Source organism: Mauremys reevesii, linkage group 15 (genome assembly GCF_016161935.1).
Source record: "Mauremys reevesii isolate NIE-2019 linkage group 15, ASM1616193v1, whole genome shotgun sequence".
NCBI classification, from domain to species: Eukaryota; Metazoa; Chordata; order Testudines; family Geoemydidae; genus Mauremys; species Mauremys reevesii.
The window spans coordinates 35331172-35348787 of record NC_052637.1 but is presented as its reverse complement, the minus strand read 5'-3'; the positions used below and the strand labels follow the sequence as shown (position 1 = coordinate 35348787).

General features: G+C 42.9%; 1 protein-coding gene across 9 annotated transcripts in view; it reads right to left on the bottom strand.

Moving 5' to 3' along the window:
* Nucleotides 1-17616, bottom strand: part of ANKFN1 (ankyrin repeat and fibronectin type III domain containing 1) — a 275486-nt gene that overhangs the window by 75066 nt on the left and 182804 nt on the right. For all 9 annotated transcript variants that reach the window (XM_039501569.1, XM_039501570.1, XM_039501567.1 and 6 more), the window contains 3 exons: nt 9230-9440; nt 2217-2411; nt 341-454 (listed from right to left, as the gene is read on the bottom strand). In XM_039501569.1, coding sequence (XP_039357503.1) covers nt 341-454; nt 2217-2411; nt 9230-9440 — 520 coding nt within the window. The remainder of the gene's footprint in view (nt 1-340; nt 455-2216; nt 2412-9229; nt 9441-17616) is intronic.

The window sequence follows — 17616 nt, the reverse complement described above, 5'->3', positions numbered from 1 at the left end:
GCATGGGCAAGGATACACAGGGTTGTTAAGAAGCCCACAGGCCCCATAGGCTAGCTGATGTTTTCAAGCTGGCTCATCCCATGTTCTAACCACAATGAGTCAAGCAAACTTCAAGGCACCATGGATAATGGTCTACGTGAACTGTCTTTTTGTCTTACTGTCTCATTAGGGAATCCCATCCAAAACATTCTCATGTATACACAGATAACCAATGAAATATTTCTATCCAAATGAGGCTTTTAGAGCAAAATATTTTCTGCAAGTAAACAGCTCGTGATTGAGCCCTAACGTTTCTGTGCACTCTTAAGAAAGGTAAATGAAATATGTCCAAATCCAGTACCTTTATATTTGGTCACTACAGCCGAGTTGACGCTAAGAGGTTCTTGGAAGGTGACAGTGAGTGATGTGCTGCTTGTTACCATGAAACAGACATTGGTTGGCGCCTCAGGGGCTCCTGAGAGAGAAGAAAAAACATCAGGTCCATAGCACAACAAATCCTATTCAAACAACGTTTGTGTGTCTTCAAAGAACCAACTGAAAACCACCCGGCAATTGTGAGCTTTGGTTCGTAAGTGTTTGTGTTCCCTGCCTTTTGAACATTTTAATTAGTACCCCAACTAACAATATCCTGCAGACACCATTTGTTTCTATCATGGTTTTCAGCTCCTTTGGGTTAAAAATATCTTCCTGTACCCATGTAACCCAATAAAACAGGATAATGTTAATTATGTCAATGAAAAGCCCCTATAAATCTTTTGGGGGTGGGTGGGAGGAAAGAAAGGGGACAAAAACTAACATAAAGAGCTAATTAAATCATCAAGATTTCACTAGCAGATTCAAATGTATCACAAGACACAAAAACATTTGTACATTATTCTGGTTTAGAAATCACCCAGGTTGTAACAGCTACATTGTATATGTTTCACTATGGTCATTCTAAAACGTATTGTGGCATGAAGTCTCTTTAAAGCATATAGATCAGTTCAAAAAGTAATTCAGTCCAGAAATCAAATTAATTACCTATTGTTTGTAGGAATAACTGGCAATCCCTTTGAACATGCAAATGATTCTGAGGTCATGCTAGGTGTGGATGAAGATCATATAGTTATGTAACTTTTTACATCTGATTTAGGATAAGGGCATTAAGCAAACTCTTGTCATGTAACATAACATGCTGGCTGATGGGCCAGATCCTCAGCTGGTTACTGGTTATAGCAGTGTAACACCACTAAATTAAATGAAGATACCCTGACTGACACCACTTATGGATGTGGCCTAATATATTTACAATTTTGTCATTGCAAGTAATGAACATTACATATTACATTTGTAGTATTCCTCATATCCTAACTCAGAGAACACCATAAATACATTAGAGGAGTATTCTTGGTGTGCAAAACCCTTTAGATAAAGATAATTATTTGCAAACAGATTTTTAGAAAGGTGGTTCTAAAAATGTTAATGGCAATGATTGTTTGTCACTGAATGTATTACAGCCAAAAGATCTAAATGCTTATACAAACAGAAACTTCAATCTCTACTCTACTCCTCTCCAAGGGCCACAGTATGCCTTTCTGCACAGAACCACATTTAGAGTGGCTTAAAAAGTTCCACATTTTTTAAACTGGCTCATTTTGTCGATACCAACATATAGAATTAACTTCTCACAATTTTCTGTGTGAAAACTTCATTCTGGGGTTTCACCACCCACAGAATTGTTCACATTTTTTCTCAAATTATGATAGAAAGGTTGAATTTCCCCCCATTTTCCCTCAAATGTCCCTATTTTACAACTATCTTTAATCACATTAAATGAAACCTGGAAGGAAGGAAAATGTAAAGGGAAGGAGACAGGGGAAAGGTAAAAGGAGTGCGGCTTAATGATGCAAGAATTAGACATTGTACCAGGGATTTTGGGGTCTGATTATCTGAACAGTTTTGAGCACACAACTCCCATTCTGTAGAAGCTGCACTCATGCAATTGTCAGAATAACTGGGCCTCTCAAATTCTAACACCAACTCCCTTTCCACTTTTGGACAGGTCACTTACTTTCTGTGCTCCAGTTTCCCCACCTATAACCTTCACTGCTTCCCAGGGGCATCAGGAGGACTGATTAGAGCATTTTTGTAGAGAAAAAATTGCTCTACAAGTGCAAATTATTCTTATTTAAAGCATATTCCTTTTAGGTGTATAACCCCACCTTGGTACTACTTACTGGCATGCTCATAGCCTGCTTTCATGCGCTTGTATAGCCTGTATCTCCACTCCCACGCTTTTAGTTGCTTCTCTTTGTCTGTGTCGTCCATACTAAGACCTTCACTCATCACTTGTGCAGACAGCTCACTCACTCGCTGCTGGGCTTCCTGGACCAAGGTGCTCAGATGCATTGACCTGCTTTCCATATTAACAACTGCCAAGAAAAGGGGAATGCAAGTGACTGCTTGATGGAGTGATAAAGTTCTGCCCTCACTTACACTAGCACAACCCATTTAAAGCCAAATCCTCTCCATCCTTTGAGTAGCCCTGCTGAAGTGAAATGATGCTCATCTGGTGTAAACTGGCATTGCTCCATTAAAGTCAATGGATCTATGTAAATTTCTACCAGCTGAGGATCTGTCCTGTTTAAATGAGACGTGAGACATGAGTAAGGTGAGGAAGTTTAAGCTCACGGTATTTATCATATGCTTGAAAGTGTCTTAAGCAAACCAAAATTACCCTATATCCTTTTCTTTCATGTTGACAGATTATTACAAAAGATTAACAGCCACAATTAAAGCTTTTCAGTTTCCACCCGGTTTTCAGTTTGACTTGGTCATAAAAACCCATATGCTTCTAATGAACAAAAAGCTGTGGTCGACTATGGACAAAACATAAAATTCACAAATATCTACAGGTCAAAAGAAACAGCTGTTGGAAGCCCAGGAAGGATGGCTTTGTGGTTAAGGTACTGGTGTAAAACTCAGGAGATCGGTATTCAGTTCTATGCTCTGCTACAGACTTCAAGAATCACCTTTGGCAATTCACTTAGTCTCCCTATGTCTGAACTCCCCATTTGTAAAAGAAGGGTAATAATAATTCATTTGCCTGCCTTGTCTTATAAGCAGGGACTGTCTCTGAACATGTGTGTGTGTGTGTGTGTGTGTGCGTGCAGTGTCTAGTACTATTATTATTTTACATTTATATAGCAGTAGTGCTGACAGCCCAACCAGGTCTGGGCCGCATAAGTGCTGTATAAACATACAGAAAATGACAGCTACAGAGGTTAAATCTAAAATGGGTCCCAACCTCAGTCAGGGCCTCGGAGCACTACTGTAATGCAAACTACCGCCACGAGTGCCTAGTGAATTTGAGTGGAGCAAACTGTTTTAGAATTGCTCTTGTTCTGAAATATTTAGGGTAGTTTGATCAAATTATTTGCAATTTAGAAAATATTATTTGCAAAGCTGTTTAATTTGAGCATGGGAGGAAAAGTGGCAGATCCAGGTGGTGATCAAAATTCAGCACATAGCATAAAGGAGGAGGACTCCTGAAATCACCAAAAATAGTCCTGCTACGGTGTGCAGTAACTTTCCACAAGAGCTGTCTGATTTTAACATCAGAGCCTTAATTGCCTTGGACCAAAAAAAAGGGGCCCTATTCATCAGAAATAATTTACCACGACAAGCCACAGCTCTTAGCAATGCTGGGGACGATGAGGCTTAGGGACACAGCCAGGCTACTGGCTCTTCTATGTCTTTTATGGGATCTGAACCAACCTTGCCAAAGAGCAAGTTGCAATGACCATTTAAAAAGGGACCAAGGCATCTCTGAGAATGCAAACCTATGTCATATGGGGACAGGACTCTAATCTGCTGTGACATAAAAAGCACCCCACATAAGAGCAAAAGTGACCAGATCTGGGTGTTAAGTAGCTTCGATAGCTACTCCACTATATAAAAAAAACAGTCCAACAGCTCAGGATACTGCATCAGGAAAAAAGCAGAGGGATACTCTGATGTGTATACATAGATGTGTACATGTTTTCATTTCAAACCTTAGTCTCATGGCTGGAGCTTAGCCCGGAGTCCAAGGATAACCCCACTTACTAATGTGAAAAGCGCCATCAGGTATTTAACAACCACAAGGGGAAGAGCAAAGAATTACTCCACGCCTCTGACATCCTAATGGTTTTTGAAGAAAGGTCGTTTCTGGGGCTCTGCTTTCGGAAGCTGGCATGCAGCCTCTCTCCTCCAAGTATGATCATTCTTCATGTGGACATCTTGGGACACATAGCCATGCTTACCGCAATCGGCTAACATCTTCAGAATTCGCTACCTTCTGTGAAACCAGCAAAGGGTGACAGACCTTCCTGGATCCATGCAAATAGTAAGTGTGGAGCATATCTGATAACATACCAGGACTGAGAGGGAAGGTTCTATGGGTCAGGTTCTCAGCTGGTGTAAACTGGCATTGCTCCAAGGTCCAGAGGATGATCTGATCTTATCTCCCTCATCAAGATTCAACTCTACAGTTGTCAGGCCTTGGCAAGGTGTAGAATGTTTGCAGGCAGCAACCACTGGGCATTTTAATTTTATTTCTACTTAGTTTTGCACAAATGACGAATAAAATCAGTGGAGGAGAGAGAGATGGTTACATAGCACAAAGTGGACTCTGAGATCAGGGAAAGTCAAGCAACCTGCTTTACATTTTTAATGTAAATGTTCTAGGGGCTGCACTATATCCTTCTGCCTATTCGGTATTTAAGGGAAGAATGAGCTTGTGCTGGGGCTTGCATGGACAGAGCTCCACGTGGATCTGGTAGTGGGAGTTGTTGCTCTCTGTTTTGCTTTTGGATTTCCACACAGAAATCCAAGTAACGCAGCTGGGATGTATGTCACCTGTGTCCTCTCTAAAGCTAGGGCAGGGTAGCTACAAGGGGACCCAGCTAATGGTAGTGTGATTCCTGCTGGACCCCTGCTGCTAGTGTGGGGAGGGGGGGAAGGGGAGAGGAAACAAAGAATTCTGAGCCTCACACGTAATAGCCACATGACAGAAAAGGGTGATGGCATGACGGCCAGGGGCTGTGCTGGGTGGAGATACTGGGCAGAGTTGTCAGGCACAGGTACCTTGAAGCACAGAAAGGCTCTGAAATGAGGCAGCCAGCGAGAGGTCAAGTTTATATATGCTTAGCTGCCTAAGGGGCAGGTGGGAGTTCTACCTTCAGATCCCTCTGCCCATTGAAGTCAATGGGAGTCTTTCCATTGGGTGTTGGGTCAGGCCTCCAGAGCCCAAATGCCATGCAGGTGGAGGGGATTTCACTCTAACAGGGAAGGCTAAATATAGGAAGGAATGTGGAGGGGCTGTGAAGTGTGGCAAGGGGGCAGAATAGGGTAAAACAGCGATTACTGCCAGCTTCGAACAATGGAGACAAATACAGAGGTGCTGAAAGCCTTTCCATGGAGCCTTGAATGCGACACTTCGCTTTTCACTTTCAAGCAGCGACTTTAGATCCTCGGGGACAAAAACTCAATGATTTGGTTTTTTATCGAGAAAGCCTTCACCATTATTTCAATCAGAAAAACTGAAAATCAAGATAAGTGAAGTGGAAATTTGGTGGGCATATTTTGAAATGGAAATGAGGTGGTTATATATTCATATTCTCTGTGTTCATAGGCATGTTTGCATTAATTACAGGAAATGAATACTAATTTATGATTGCCCCTGCTTGCCATCAGACTGCATTTATTTACAGATGAGGTCAATGAAAAATTAGTTTAGTCTTTTTTTTTTTTTTTAACTGCTGTTTAGAACACTCAAGACTGTGTTTTCCTCTAGATTTGTCATGGTTAATGAATGTTGCTTCAGCAGTCAATCATGCACTCTAAATGCTGTCACACTTTTTTTTTAAAGCCTCAGTCATGAACCATGACAGAAAAATAAACAAATAAATATAAAGCAAAAAAAAAAAATCCAAACTCCCTCTTTTCACTGAGCAGCTACACGATGCAAAAATCTCATGGGAAGGTTAAAGGAGGCCAGAATAAATGATAATATAAGTGCTGTGGACATAGAAAAGCAATAAAGGTGTACCAACACTGAGGGTCTGGCAAAAAATCCCAACACACACGCACACACATACGCTCTCCAGTGAAAAAAATTGGCAATGTGAGTAGCCTCAAGGTGCAATTTCCTGGAGCACTGAGATTGACATGCCAGTCCTAAATGTTGTTAATTTAACTAACTTCAAATTAATGACACAGTCTGCAGTGGCTGAACCCTTCAAACACAGTCTCATTATAGCCTTGCTGGGAATGTCCTAAATATAGGCATTGACACTTAAAAACCAATTCGTATATATTTGTGTATTTTCAGCCAAAAGTAAGGCGTCAAGAGTTTGTGTCATGGTTTAAGGTTGATTAATTGACTTGGTAAGTTCCTCCACCCCCGCACTCCCCAAATTATGCAGAAAAAGTCCCATGAAGGAAGACAAAGGATAGTTTTATAACCCCAATAAGTGCTATTAGTGTTCCCGTGCAGTGAGGAGGTAGAATCTGAGCTGAGTTTTCATTGGTGCAGTTGCCATATATTTACCGATACCATCCTGCCAGTTCATTGCTGCTGTCATTCTCTCATTGATCCAAAGCCCATCAAAGTGAATAGAAAGACTCCCATTGACTCCACTGCACTTTTAGGCCCTAAAATTGCGGTAATCTGATTTTAATGGGACTGTTAACTCAACAGAAGAGTGGGAATTAATGTCTGAAGTATTGGAAGTGGCTCGACTATCCATTCAGTGATATACCTTCACACTCCTTGCTACCTCGTTGGGACACCATGGCATGGACCAGAATAATCGTCCCATTACTCCACAGACATAAGAGTCTATTATCCTGTTTCATATACTCAATGCCATTAGGGACCTGTGATCTCTGTATTACTGACTCAGTCCCTATCTACTTATTTTCTAAAGAGTTCCCACTATTGCTAACATCAGTTCAGCTCCACCGGTCTTAATGATGTTAAACAGCCCTAGCTTGGGTGGGATGCTGGCAGAGGCAATCATTTTTAACATTGTTATTTAGCTTTGGTAACCCTGCCAGTAGCTGGTAGCCCATCTTACGCATTCATAAGGCTGGGTTTACACTGCGGCCCTTTTATACTGGCTGAATGGCATAAATAGGCCATGCTCTAAATAGGAATTAGGAGCCAGATTTTTAAAGGTATTAAGCTGCCTAAAATGCAGGTAGGCGCCCAGTGGAATCACTAAGCACTTCTGAAAATCCCACTGGCAACTATTTACATCAATAGGTTCCTAAATAGCGATAAAAATCTGGCCCTAAATCTATAGATTTTAAGGCCAGACCCACTGATCTAGTCTGACCTCCTGCATAACTCAGACCAGGTAACTGAACATGATTGAGTCCAGTAATTTATAGTTACGGCTTCTGTTTCTCAGGGTGTATCAGTTTCATTGTTTGCAGTTCATTGTTTAGCAATTTGCTTTCTGTGATGATATGCAAAAATCAGGGGGTTCACTTTTTATATACTATAATCAGAAGATTTTGGGGGGGTACATCCCAAAATTCTTGTTTAAATAGGATCAACTTTAATTTTTATTATATGTATAAATATGACTTACATGTTAGTTTAAGCTTTGTATATTTGTTATGGATCCCGGGTTTAGCATTTAGTGCATTTCATATACCTCTCCCTGGCACTAGGCTGACATTTTTTATAATGCATATTTACCATAAAGAGAAGCTGTTATTTAATAAAAAAAATAAAATACAAATACGCTTACCATTATCTAGAGAGATTGTGTCCTTTCCCATCATATTAATATCCCAATGTAGTCAAAAAGTACAATGTTTATGACGTCAAGAATAGTAATTTCCAACTTCGAGCAAAATGGATTTTTAAAATTTTTAGTAATTTTTTAAATTGCATCCACAATTTGTAATACAGAAGTGTAAATTCTGTGTGTGTGTACAGTCCTCCCTATCTATGGAGTGTCCATTGGAATGTAGGAATTGGCTGCACTCAGTAGCTGAGGCAGATTTAAAGTACCTAGCATGAATTAATGTTAGATACAAGCCAGGGAGCAGGGACACTGACTACAGGGAAAGCAGGGAAGTCAACCTGAATTGAGTAACCATTTCTAGGTTTTTTTTGGCTCTTCATAGGATAAACACTAATTTTTTTTTTGTATTTGTGGTGTTTTATATGTGTTTTTTACTTAAAACCTAAAATCAGAAGCCCTACCTATAGTTGAAGTACAGCATATGCTTTAGAAAAACATCTTGTCTCTACTGAAAGACAGTAAATGGTTAATTTGCCACTTGTCTTGGAACATCTATGCTAGGGCTCGCAATGTTGCTAACACTAGTGGATGTGAACCAATTTTAGCAGCAATGGGACCTTTGTAGACAATATACCTACGGCAGACAGGTCCATAGAGCCGTTTGACTCAGAGAGAGGATGCAGTCAATTAATAGATTTTGCTTTCTGCTATGCGCCTTTCATCCCAAAGAACTTTAAAATGAAGGGTTAAATAAGCCTCAAAACATAAAACTAATACTTAGAATGGAGATTACTGCAAATACCATGGTAACTTCAGCTGCTATAATTGGTAATTATCAAGTATTTAATGATGCCTAACCCTATAGCAGCATATAACCTACCATCATCGACGCTATCTGCACTTGAGGGGTGTAAATTCTAGTGCGCACTAGGGTGTCTCACACTAACTACTATCATAACAATAACTTTGATAAATATGGATCCTGTGCCTACATGGAAAACATATTCTTCATGTGCCTACACAGCTATACCTATATAGACTCTTGTGTGACACACTGAACCAGCGAAAGTGAGCAGCTATGTCTGGACATTATTGAAGCCATTCCCATGTGACTTTGGTGTGTTCCCTCTTGATGGGACAAGGCAAACAGCTAACTTTATCCCCAGAGCCACTTACAGCAAGTCTTCAGGTTGGGATTTGCTGGGTTGGTAGGTTGCACCCAGTTGCTGACATGAGACAGGAACGACCTGCTGAGCTTGTGCTCAGGAAGCAAATACTCCTGCAACTGTCTCCAGTTGTCGTGATGCCATTGCTGCTTGTATTCCTCTTACAAACAAAAGCAGACAGATTTTTCTCTTTTATGTAATTTAATTAAGCCTCCTAGAGCAAGAGGAAGCCCTTAGTATGGATTATTTGGAGCAACACAATTTGTGTTCTGCTATACTTACAGTGCGGGCTTTCTTTTGCGCCAATCCTCAGAAGGATCCTAGCGATAGGCACGTTGTTTGTCAGGATGGCAATATCCAAGGGAGTTAATCCCTCACTGTTCGGCGTGTTTAGATCCAGCTCCTCTGGTGTATATTGATAGAGGAGAATCTGAACAGCGTCCAAATCCTGCTGTTCCACCGCCTCAAACATTGCTTCGTTACATTGGAAATTCTGTACATCAGCAACAGCAGAAATTAGTTACAATTCTTCCTATGACAGTCACAAGTTTTACTTTGTATCCTGTTCGAGGGACCACTGGCCCAATCCTATAGCCCAAGCGTAAAGACTAGAGGAAGGGCCCTACCAGTCCGTTAGCTTCCCCTGGAGATGTGCAAATTGTTTTCAACAAAGCCCATCTCCCCTTGCTTCAGGTTTCATTATACCCTTGAACTCAGTTCAGGTTTGTTGGAAGCTTCAATGAGGTTCACAACCCTCCCAAAGCAAATCTGAACCGATTTACAGGTTTGTCCTAAAACCAAGCCACAGAAGTGATCTTTTAAGATTTACATGTGAAACTGGGTGAAAGTTTGTGGATTTGACAGAGGGCTTGACTCTGAGGTTGTTCAACCCCCAAAACTCAAAGCAAAAACCTGGGGGATGTAACCCAAGGTAATTAACAGCCAACTAAAACAAAGCAAAACTCAAAAAGTGTCTTGCAGCTTTATCATGAGCTGGTACCAGGCACTGGCTCTGAAATTGCTCATAAATTCTGAACTCTTCAGGGCTTATTATTATTATGATGTTTTTCCATAGCACCAAGAAGCCCTAGTCGTGAAGCGGGACACCTCTGAGCTAGGTTCTGTACAAAAACAGAACAAAAAGATTGTCCCTGCCCTAAGGGGCTTCCAGTCTAATTATAAGACGAGAGACAACAGATGGATATAGACCGACGGGGGAGTAGCAGTAAAAAAAAAATAAAAAAAAAATATTTGTCAACATGATAGGCAGTGATCTCTGCATGCTAGCAGCATATCTGGCTTCTCTTCACTGCTGTAAGAGTTTGGAGTTATAACTCGAGTTTTGCTCATAACCTGACTCCCATTCCCACAAAAAAACCTCTAGCTCAAGTTAAATGGTCTGTCTATGCTGTAATATTAGCGCATGCATGCATTGTTGCCCACATCCCTCTACCACAAAACCCCCAAGCATGTGCTTATTTGGGCTTCGAACCTGTGCTTGCTTCAACAGCTGAGGGCATGGGTGAAAGCTCAGGCTGGAATCCACCCACTCTGCAATGCGGACTCAAGCAAGATCACATAAATCCTGATGGTCCTCCAACACCCTTCCCACAATTCCCCCAAGGGACAGACAAGTTCTCCCACAACTGACAGAATTGACTGCGAAAGAATCCTAGTCTGTCTCAGCACAAAGAACCCTGGGATATACCCCCAGAGACACACGAGTGACAGCAGAAGCAGGGAGGATACAGTAATGCAGGTAAGGCTCTGCAGGGGAAACGCACACATACTGGCCAGGCTAACCCACATGCCGATCCCCGGGAATAACTTTGCAGTATAGACATACCCACAACTACTGCTCATGCAGTCACTCTGTGCAACTTGACTATTGCTGTGCCGTGTAGTCAATCTCACTCAAGCTAGGGTAGGTTAGCTCGACTGCATTAACTTGAGTGTACCACTTCAAGCTAACTGTTGCAGTGAAGACAAGCCCTAGGTCATTTTTAAATACCCTAATAATTTCACATCCAGTTTCCAGAGAAAAACACTGACTAGGAGAGACCTTGAAACTCAGTGGAGCTTGTCATAATGAAGTAAGAATAGGGGATGGGACTGAAGTAGATGAACTGTCTGGGTACCTCCAAAATATCGTCAGGTAACCAAATATGTGTATCTGTGTGGTACTCGGAAAAATGCAGATTGAGTGGGTGAGCACCTGAAAAATAGGACCCAAGGATATACCATGTATTAGCATCTTCTAAGAACATAAGAACATAAGAATGGCCATACCGGGTCAGACCAAAGGTCCATCTAGCCCAGTATCTGTCTACCGACAGTGGCCAATGCCAGGTGCCCCAGAGGGAGTGAACGTAACAGGCAATGATCAAGTGATCTCTCTCCTGCCATCCATCTCCATCCTCTGCCGAACAGAGGCTAGGGACACCATTCTTTACCCACCCTGGCTAATATTCTAGGCTAGAAAAGAACAGTGAGGCCCCTTTTCTCCTCAACAATAGATATAAGAACTAAGAGAAGTGATAAAGGAAAAGTGGCAGGATGCAAAGAAACATATCATTCCTTAATTGAGCTGGGAAGAAGCAGGTGCAGGAAGCTAGCACGGCCTGCAGGGTTTTTGTTTATGAAAACATCCTTCTAGTGCTCTACAGTGGTGACGTGTTATTTGCCAAGTTACTTTAAACTCCCTTTCAATGTCCCTTTGTGATAATTACCCAACAGCTTTCTTCTTTTAAAAGTGAATTATTAGAAGCAACTGGCCCAGCTGTGCAAAGAGAGCTCAGCATGATGCCATGCAAAGGAGCTACGGTTTGGGTGGATGTACTGTGCTGAGGGGAGCATTAAAGAAATACTTGGATATGAGCGAGAGAGAGATTCAGGACTGAAGCTTGGCTCTCCCTCACTGCTGGAAGCGGAAATGTTACAGAGGCGGCCAGCTCAGCACACTCACTAGCACTCCCGTTTGGCCTATTGAAGGAGAAGCATTGCTGAACTCTGCGTTCAGGCCCTCATTGCTGCAGGAAGAGGCCTGGTAGAGCGTGGGAGAGTAAAAAGGGGATAAATGAAGGGATTATGGAGACTCCAAGGAGGCATCTGTGGACCTCTAGAAGAAAATAAGCATTGCCTATGAAAGGGAAGCTCTGATAACATGGAACTCAGCTGGAGCTGCAGGTGATTTGCACCTCTGAAAATCAGGCTCAAGATGTCTCGAGTTGGACACCCAAAAATTAATGGATACTTTGGTGGATATAGGCCTATACTAGCTTTTCAAGACAGTATATCTTTAATACCTGTCAAGGGAATTGTAGTATTAATACTCTGCTAGTTGTTCCACATTGTGTGGTGGGCTCTGTGATGTACGCTATGTACCAGGATGAGATCCTCAGTGTAATAGACATGAGCTCTGAAGCAGATCAAAGACCAAAAAACCACCAACCAACCAACCAAAAAAAAAAATTTTTTTTTCAAAATTTGTTTGTCTTGAGTCAATTGAAATGTTTCGTTCCCATTTCAACTTTAAAAAAACTATAATTTATAATATACATTTTGAAATGAAAAATCAAAATGTTCCTAATGTTTTGACCTTATCGAAAAACACTTTGTTTCAAAGTTTTGTCTTTTTTAAAAACAAACCTTTGTTGAAACCTTCTCGTTCCAGCACAAAGTTTAGTTTTCAACAAAATGGCATTTTCTGATGGAAGAACTTTGTTAGAACTTTGACCTGCTCTAGCTATAATGTTCTAAACAAGCAAACCACTACCTCAATCCATATACAATAACTTTATTAAAAAGAATGTAACAGTACAGTGCGCCTTCTGGTTAGAGAAAACATGGACATTGCTCAACATGGGAAATACAAGAAATATTGCAACTACTGAGATAATCAGAGGGGCGGCTGTGTTAATCTGGATCTGTAAAAGCAGCAAAGAGTCCCGTGGCACCTTATAGACTAACAGACATATCGGAGCACGAGCTCTCGTGGGTGAATACATCCGACGAAGTGGGTATTCACCCACAAAAGCTCATGCTCCAATACGTCTGTTAGTCTATAAGGTGCCACAGGACTCTTTGCTGCTTTTACATTTCATAAATATTACTCAGGGAAGACACTCAAGATAACTAATTAATTCTCCTTGTATTTAATATGAGGAATTCTATTAGCCAGATTTCATATACCCACCCAGTGCTTTGATGCTAGTGGGAGAGGTGCAAGAGAAAAATCCTCAAATGATAGATGAATGAATGGCAGATGGATAGAGATTATCCTCTGGTTATCTAAATCATAATTAGAACAGTTTTAAAGGCAAACTTTCACTTGTGAGGGCAGGTCTAAAATAAATGTAAGAAAAGATCCTGTCATGTATTTCTCAATTGTAAGGCAAAGCCTAAAAGGAGAGGAATTTTTACTGCAATGCAGCAGTTGCCTTGCACTACACAGCAGCTCCACACATCTGTTCCCCTGCTTTTCTAATGCTTGATTTGGATCACTCTGAAATTAGAACTCAGCACTTTCTTCATGTGTTTGTGGGGTTCCCCTCCCATCTGAGATGATGAAACTCTTTGCTCAGACAAGAGAAAACCTATTCGTTAGTGGCATGGATCCTGAAACATATTGAGCTCTTCAACTCCAATTGGAGTCAATGGGAATTAGATATTGTTACATGTATTTAATAGCTGGCCGTCACTCTGCTGTCTAGGCACATTTAACATGTTTTAAATTGGGTCATTAAATTCCAGATAAGAAGAACAAAAGTGTTACACTCCTTTGCTCCCTGCAGCTTTAAGGCTGAGGATTGTGAACTATGAACTATAACCTACCAAAACCACCTTTATATTAAAAATTAGGGTTGGCAAATAATGCCACTTTTTGTTTCTCCAGGCATATTTGTTTGGACTTTAAAATAAATTCATTTCAGTCGAGCTGGTATCCCTTTCAAGTTAATTTCCTGTGAATATCTGAGCTCTCTATTTTACTGTCACATACATTAACAGAAAGAAAAATTCAAAATGAATTTCGGAATATACGTCAGAAGCACCTGCGTGTTCATCCAATTTGAAAACAGAAACAATACCCATGTGTAGCAAGGCAGTGGGATACCCCACAGCCCCGCTGAGAGACGAGCCTCCCCTAACACCAACCTCAGAGGTCACGGCGCAGCCCCGGAAGTATAAAAGCACACCTGCAGAGCTCAGTGAAGAACCAGCCACCGCAGAGGCCAGACGTCTGTGACCGAGCTCCCTCTTGGGAGACAGCAGCAGTCCGCAGCCAGCCGGAGCTTGCACCCGGCCAGCTGAGACTGCCCCGCGCTCGCTACCCCAAGGAGGACTGGCCGAGCCTACCCCGCACTCGCTACCCTGAGGAGGACTGGCCGAGTCTGCCCCGCGCTCGCTACCCCGAGGAGGAGCCGAGCCTGCCCCGCGCTCGCTACCCCGAGGAGGACTGGCCGAGCCTGCCCCGTACCAGCTACCCCGAGGAGGACTGGCCGAGCCTGCCCCGCGCTCGCTACCCCGAGGAGGACTGGCCGAGCCTGTCCCGTGCTCGCTACCCCGAGGAGGACTGGCTGAGCCTGCCCCATGCTCGCTACCCCGAGGAGGAGCCGAGTCTGCCCCGCGCTCGCTACCCCGAGGAGGAGCCGAGCCTGCCCCGCGCTCGCTACCCCGAGGAGGACTGGCCGAGCCTGCCCCGTACCAGCTACCCCGAGGAGGACTGGCCGAGCCTGCCCCGTACCAGCTACCCCGAGGAGAAGCCGAGCCTGCCCCGCGCTCGCTACCCCGAGGAGGAGCCGAGTCTGCCCCGTACCAGCTACCCTGAGGAGGAGCCGAGCCTGCCCCGTGCCAGCTACCCCGAGGAGGAGCCGATGCTGTTTGAGACAGCCGAGGATGCTAGCACGACCCAGGTACCCTACGAGGGGGAGTGTGTAAGTAGCCCGGGGGCAGCCAACCCCAGTCTGGCTGCAGCACTGCCTGAACCAATGTCCGTGTGTTGCGGCCAGGATCCCCACTGACAGCAGCGAGTCTTTGCCGCTGCTAGGGCCCCGGGCTGGGACGCAGTGGAGTGGGAGGGCCTGCGTCCCCCCTGCCACCCACTCCTTGGGTGGCAGACTCCCCCTTCTCCCTGGCCTGGAGAGGCTAGGACCTCCTGCTATGGAACTACTGACTCAGCTCCTGCTTAAGGGCCCGAGTCCCTGACTGTGTGATTGCTGTCCCGCCCTGACCTAGGGCCTGGGCTGCTATTAACTGCTGACTCAGTCCCTGCTTAAAGGCCTGGGTCTCTGACGGTTTGCTGGCTGCCCCACCCTGACCTAGGGCCTGGGCCGCCATTTGACTATTGACTCAGCCCCCGCTCCAAGGGCCTGAGCCCCAACCGAGTGTGCGTTATCCCCCACGACCGCAGAGCCGACGGCCGGTGGACTAGAGCGAGAGCCCCGCTGAGAGACGAACCGCGGCAAAGCCGCACCACACGGTGCAATGAAGATTATCTGACTAGTGTTTACGGAGCACTATTTAAGGACCAAATATTATCAACTTACTTTGTCTTCATATTACATTCAAAGCTCAAAATCAGTCTTACAGACATTACATCATATGGGGCAATCCTTGCATTAGGAATAAGCAGAAAAATTAATAGAGCTTTATCATTTGGGGCCCAAAATTGTGCTGTGTGAGTTGTGTACCTGAACTGAAGTCAGGGGTGTGACTCTGGATTTCTAGCCTATAACTGGGAGCAGAATCTGGCTCTTTCTTATTCAAACATATAATATTTTTATATGTACGATACCAGACAGCAGGCTGGATGCTATACAGCTGCTGTACCTAAAACAAGTTCTGGGTGAATACTGCAAAAATTATTGGGGAACTTTGATTTTTTTTTAATTCAGCAAACCATCCCTATTCCTCAATGCATTTAAGCACATGCTTAAATTTAAGTGAATGCCTAAGTCCTGTTGACGTTCATGGGACTTAAATAAATGTATAAAGTTAAGCAAAGGCTAACAGGTCAGATTTTCAAAGATATTTAGGTACCTAAAGATGCCGCTAAGTGCCCAGTGAGATTTACATAGACATTGCTGAAAAAAATCATATTAGGCTCCTATCTATATCTTTAGTTGCCTAAATACCTTTGAAAATGTGGCCCTAAATGCTTTACAGAACAGGGTTGCACCTAAACACATGCTTAAGTGCTTTGCTGAATTGGGGCCTAAATTAGTTCAACCCAAAATGCAAATACGAAAGTTCATAATCACACAGAAAATCTGATGCAGAGTTGCTTTCATCTAGACAAAGAAGAGAGCATGCCTTGGAACCTACTCTCTGCATCCAATCAAAACAGCAGAGGCCAAATTGCAAATATCCTGAATGAACAAGTCAGAAGCAACCAACAGGCCGAAAAGTATTTGCATGAAATAATTGTCCAGTAGTTTTGAACACTGAGAAAAATAATAATGGAAATTGTGATCTATTCTGTCTACTGAGGTACTTATGTGGCCCTCATCATCATATCTGAGCATCTTGCAATGATTCATGGATTTTATTCTCATAATACACTTGTGTGAGGGCAAAATATCGCCTCTTATTTTAGAGAGTGGAAAGGGTAGATGAAGTAACTTGCCCCAGGTTGCACTTGATGTCTGCAACTGAGCTCGGACTTGAACCCAAGCTCCAGTCAAGTGCTGTAGCTACTAGACCATCCTTCCTGTGAGTTTGGCAGTTTGCAAACAAGAAATATCTTTACCTTCTATATCAGTTAATGCAAATACTGCACCAAACTCTTATTTAAAACATCCCTTAGTCTTTGCTATACCATTCAGTCACCTGCAGCTCCCGGGGATGGAATTCAAATGGGGGAAAGGAGCACTGTGATCTCATCAGACCGACATGTTCAGCTTCAGACCAGCTGGTACCATCAAAATGATTCAAAAGCGCCTTCTGACTTCATCTGCACCCACTAGAGCACAGGATATTTCTCCACTGTGAAAACATCACTGGGAGCAAACAGTATCTGATGACCCAGCTACAAACAATCAAGTGCAGTTTAGGGACAATTCTCAAGTTTTTCCTCCCTTAACAGTTGCACGACAAGATTAATTTATGGAGGGTGTTACACAGATGCAAAAATGTACACATTGAAAAGAACCACTGTGCTGCTTTGCGGTAAGCAGGAGCTATGTTCCAGTGAAGTGTTTTAGTGCTGAGTGTTTAAAAATGCAGTCGTGTGTAGCTATTTGCTTTGGGTTACCTAGGAAAGTCCATGTCTGGTCCTAGAGTTGGAAACAAAATATTGAACTAGTTCCAGCAAGGAAGTGCTTTGACAAACATGAGAGTGAGAATAAAGCAGTTCTGGGAGGTGGCTATGTCTCTGGCAGGACAATAAATGTCTTGAATGGAAAGCGTTGCATAGAAAAAATGAAGAGAAAACTGTTCACTAGTGGACGGTGAGCGAAGAGTCTAAAAATCCTGTTCTCTCACCTGGAAAATTGATTTTAATTAATGTGTTGACCCTATACCACATATGTCCTTTAAATTGAGGTTTAGGATTAAAAAAACATATCAGCTAACGCCTTGATCCCTCATATTTTTACTCCTTAATTGTGGTTTTCTGATTATTTTCCACAGTGAACACTGAAAAGAATAGATAGTTGGTTGATTGGCTTGCT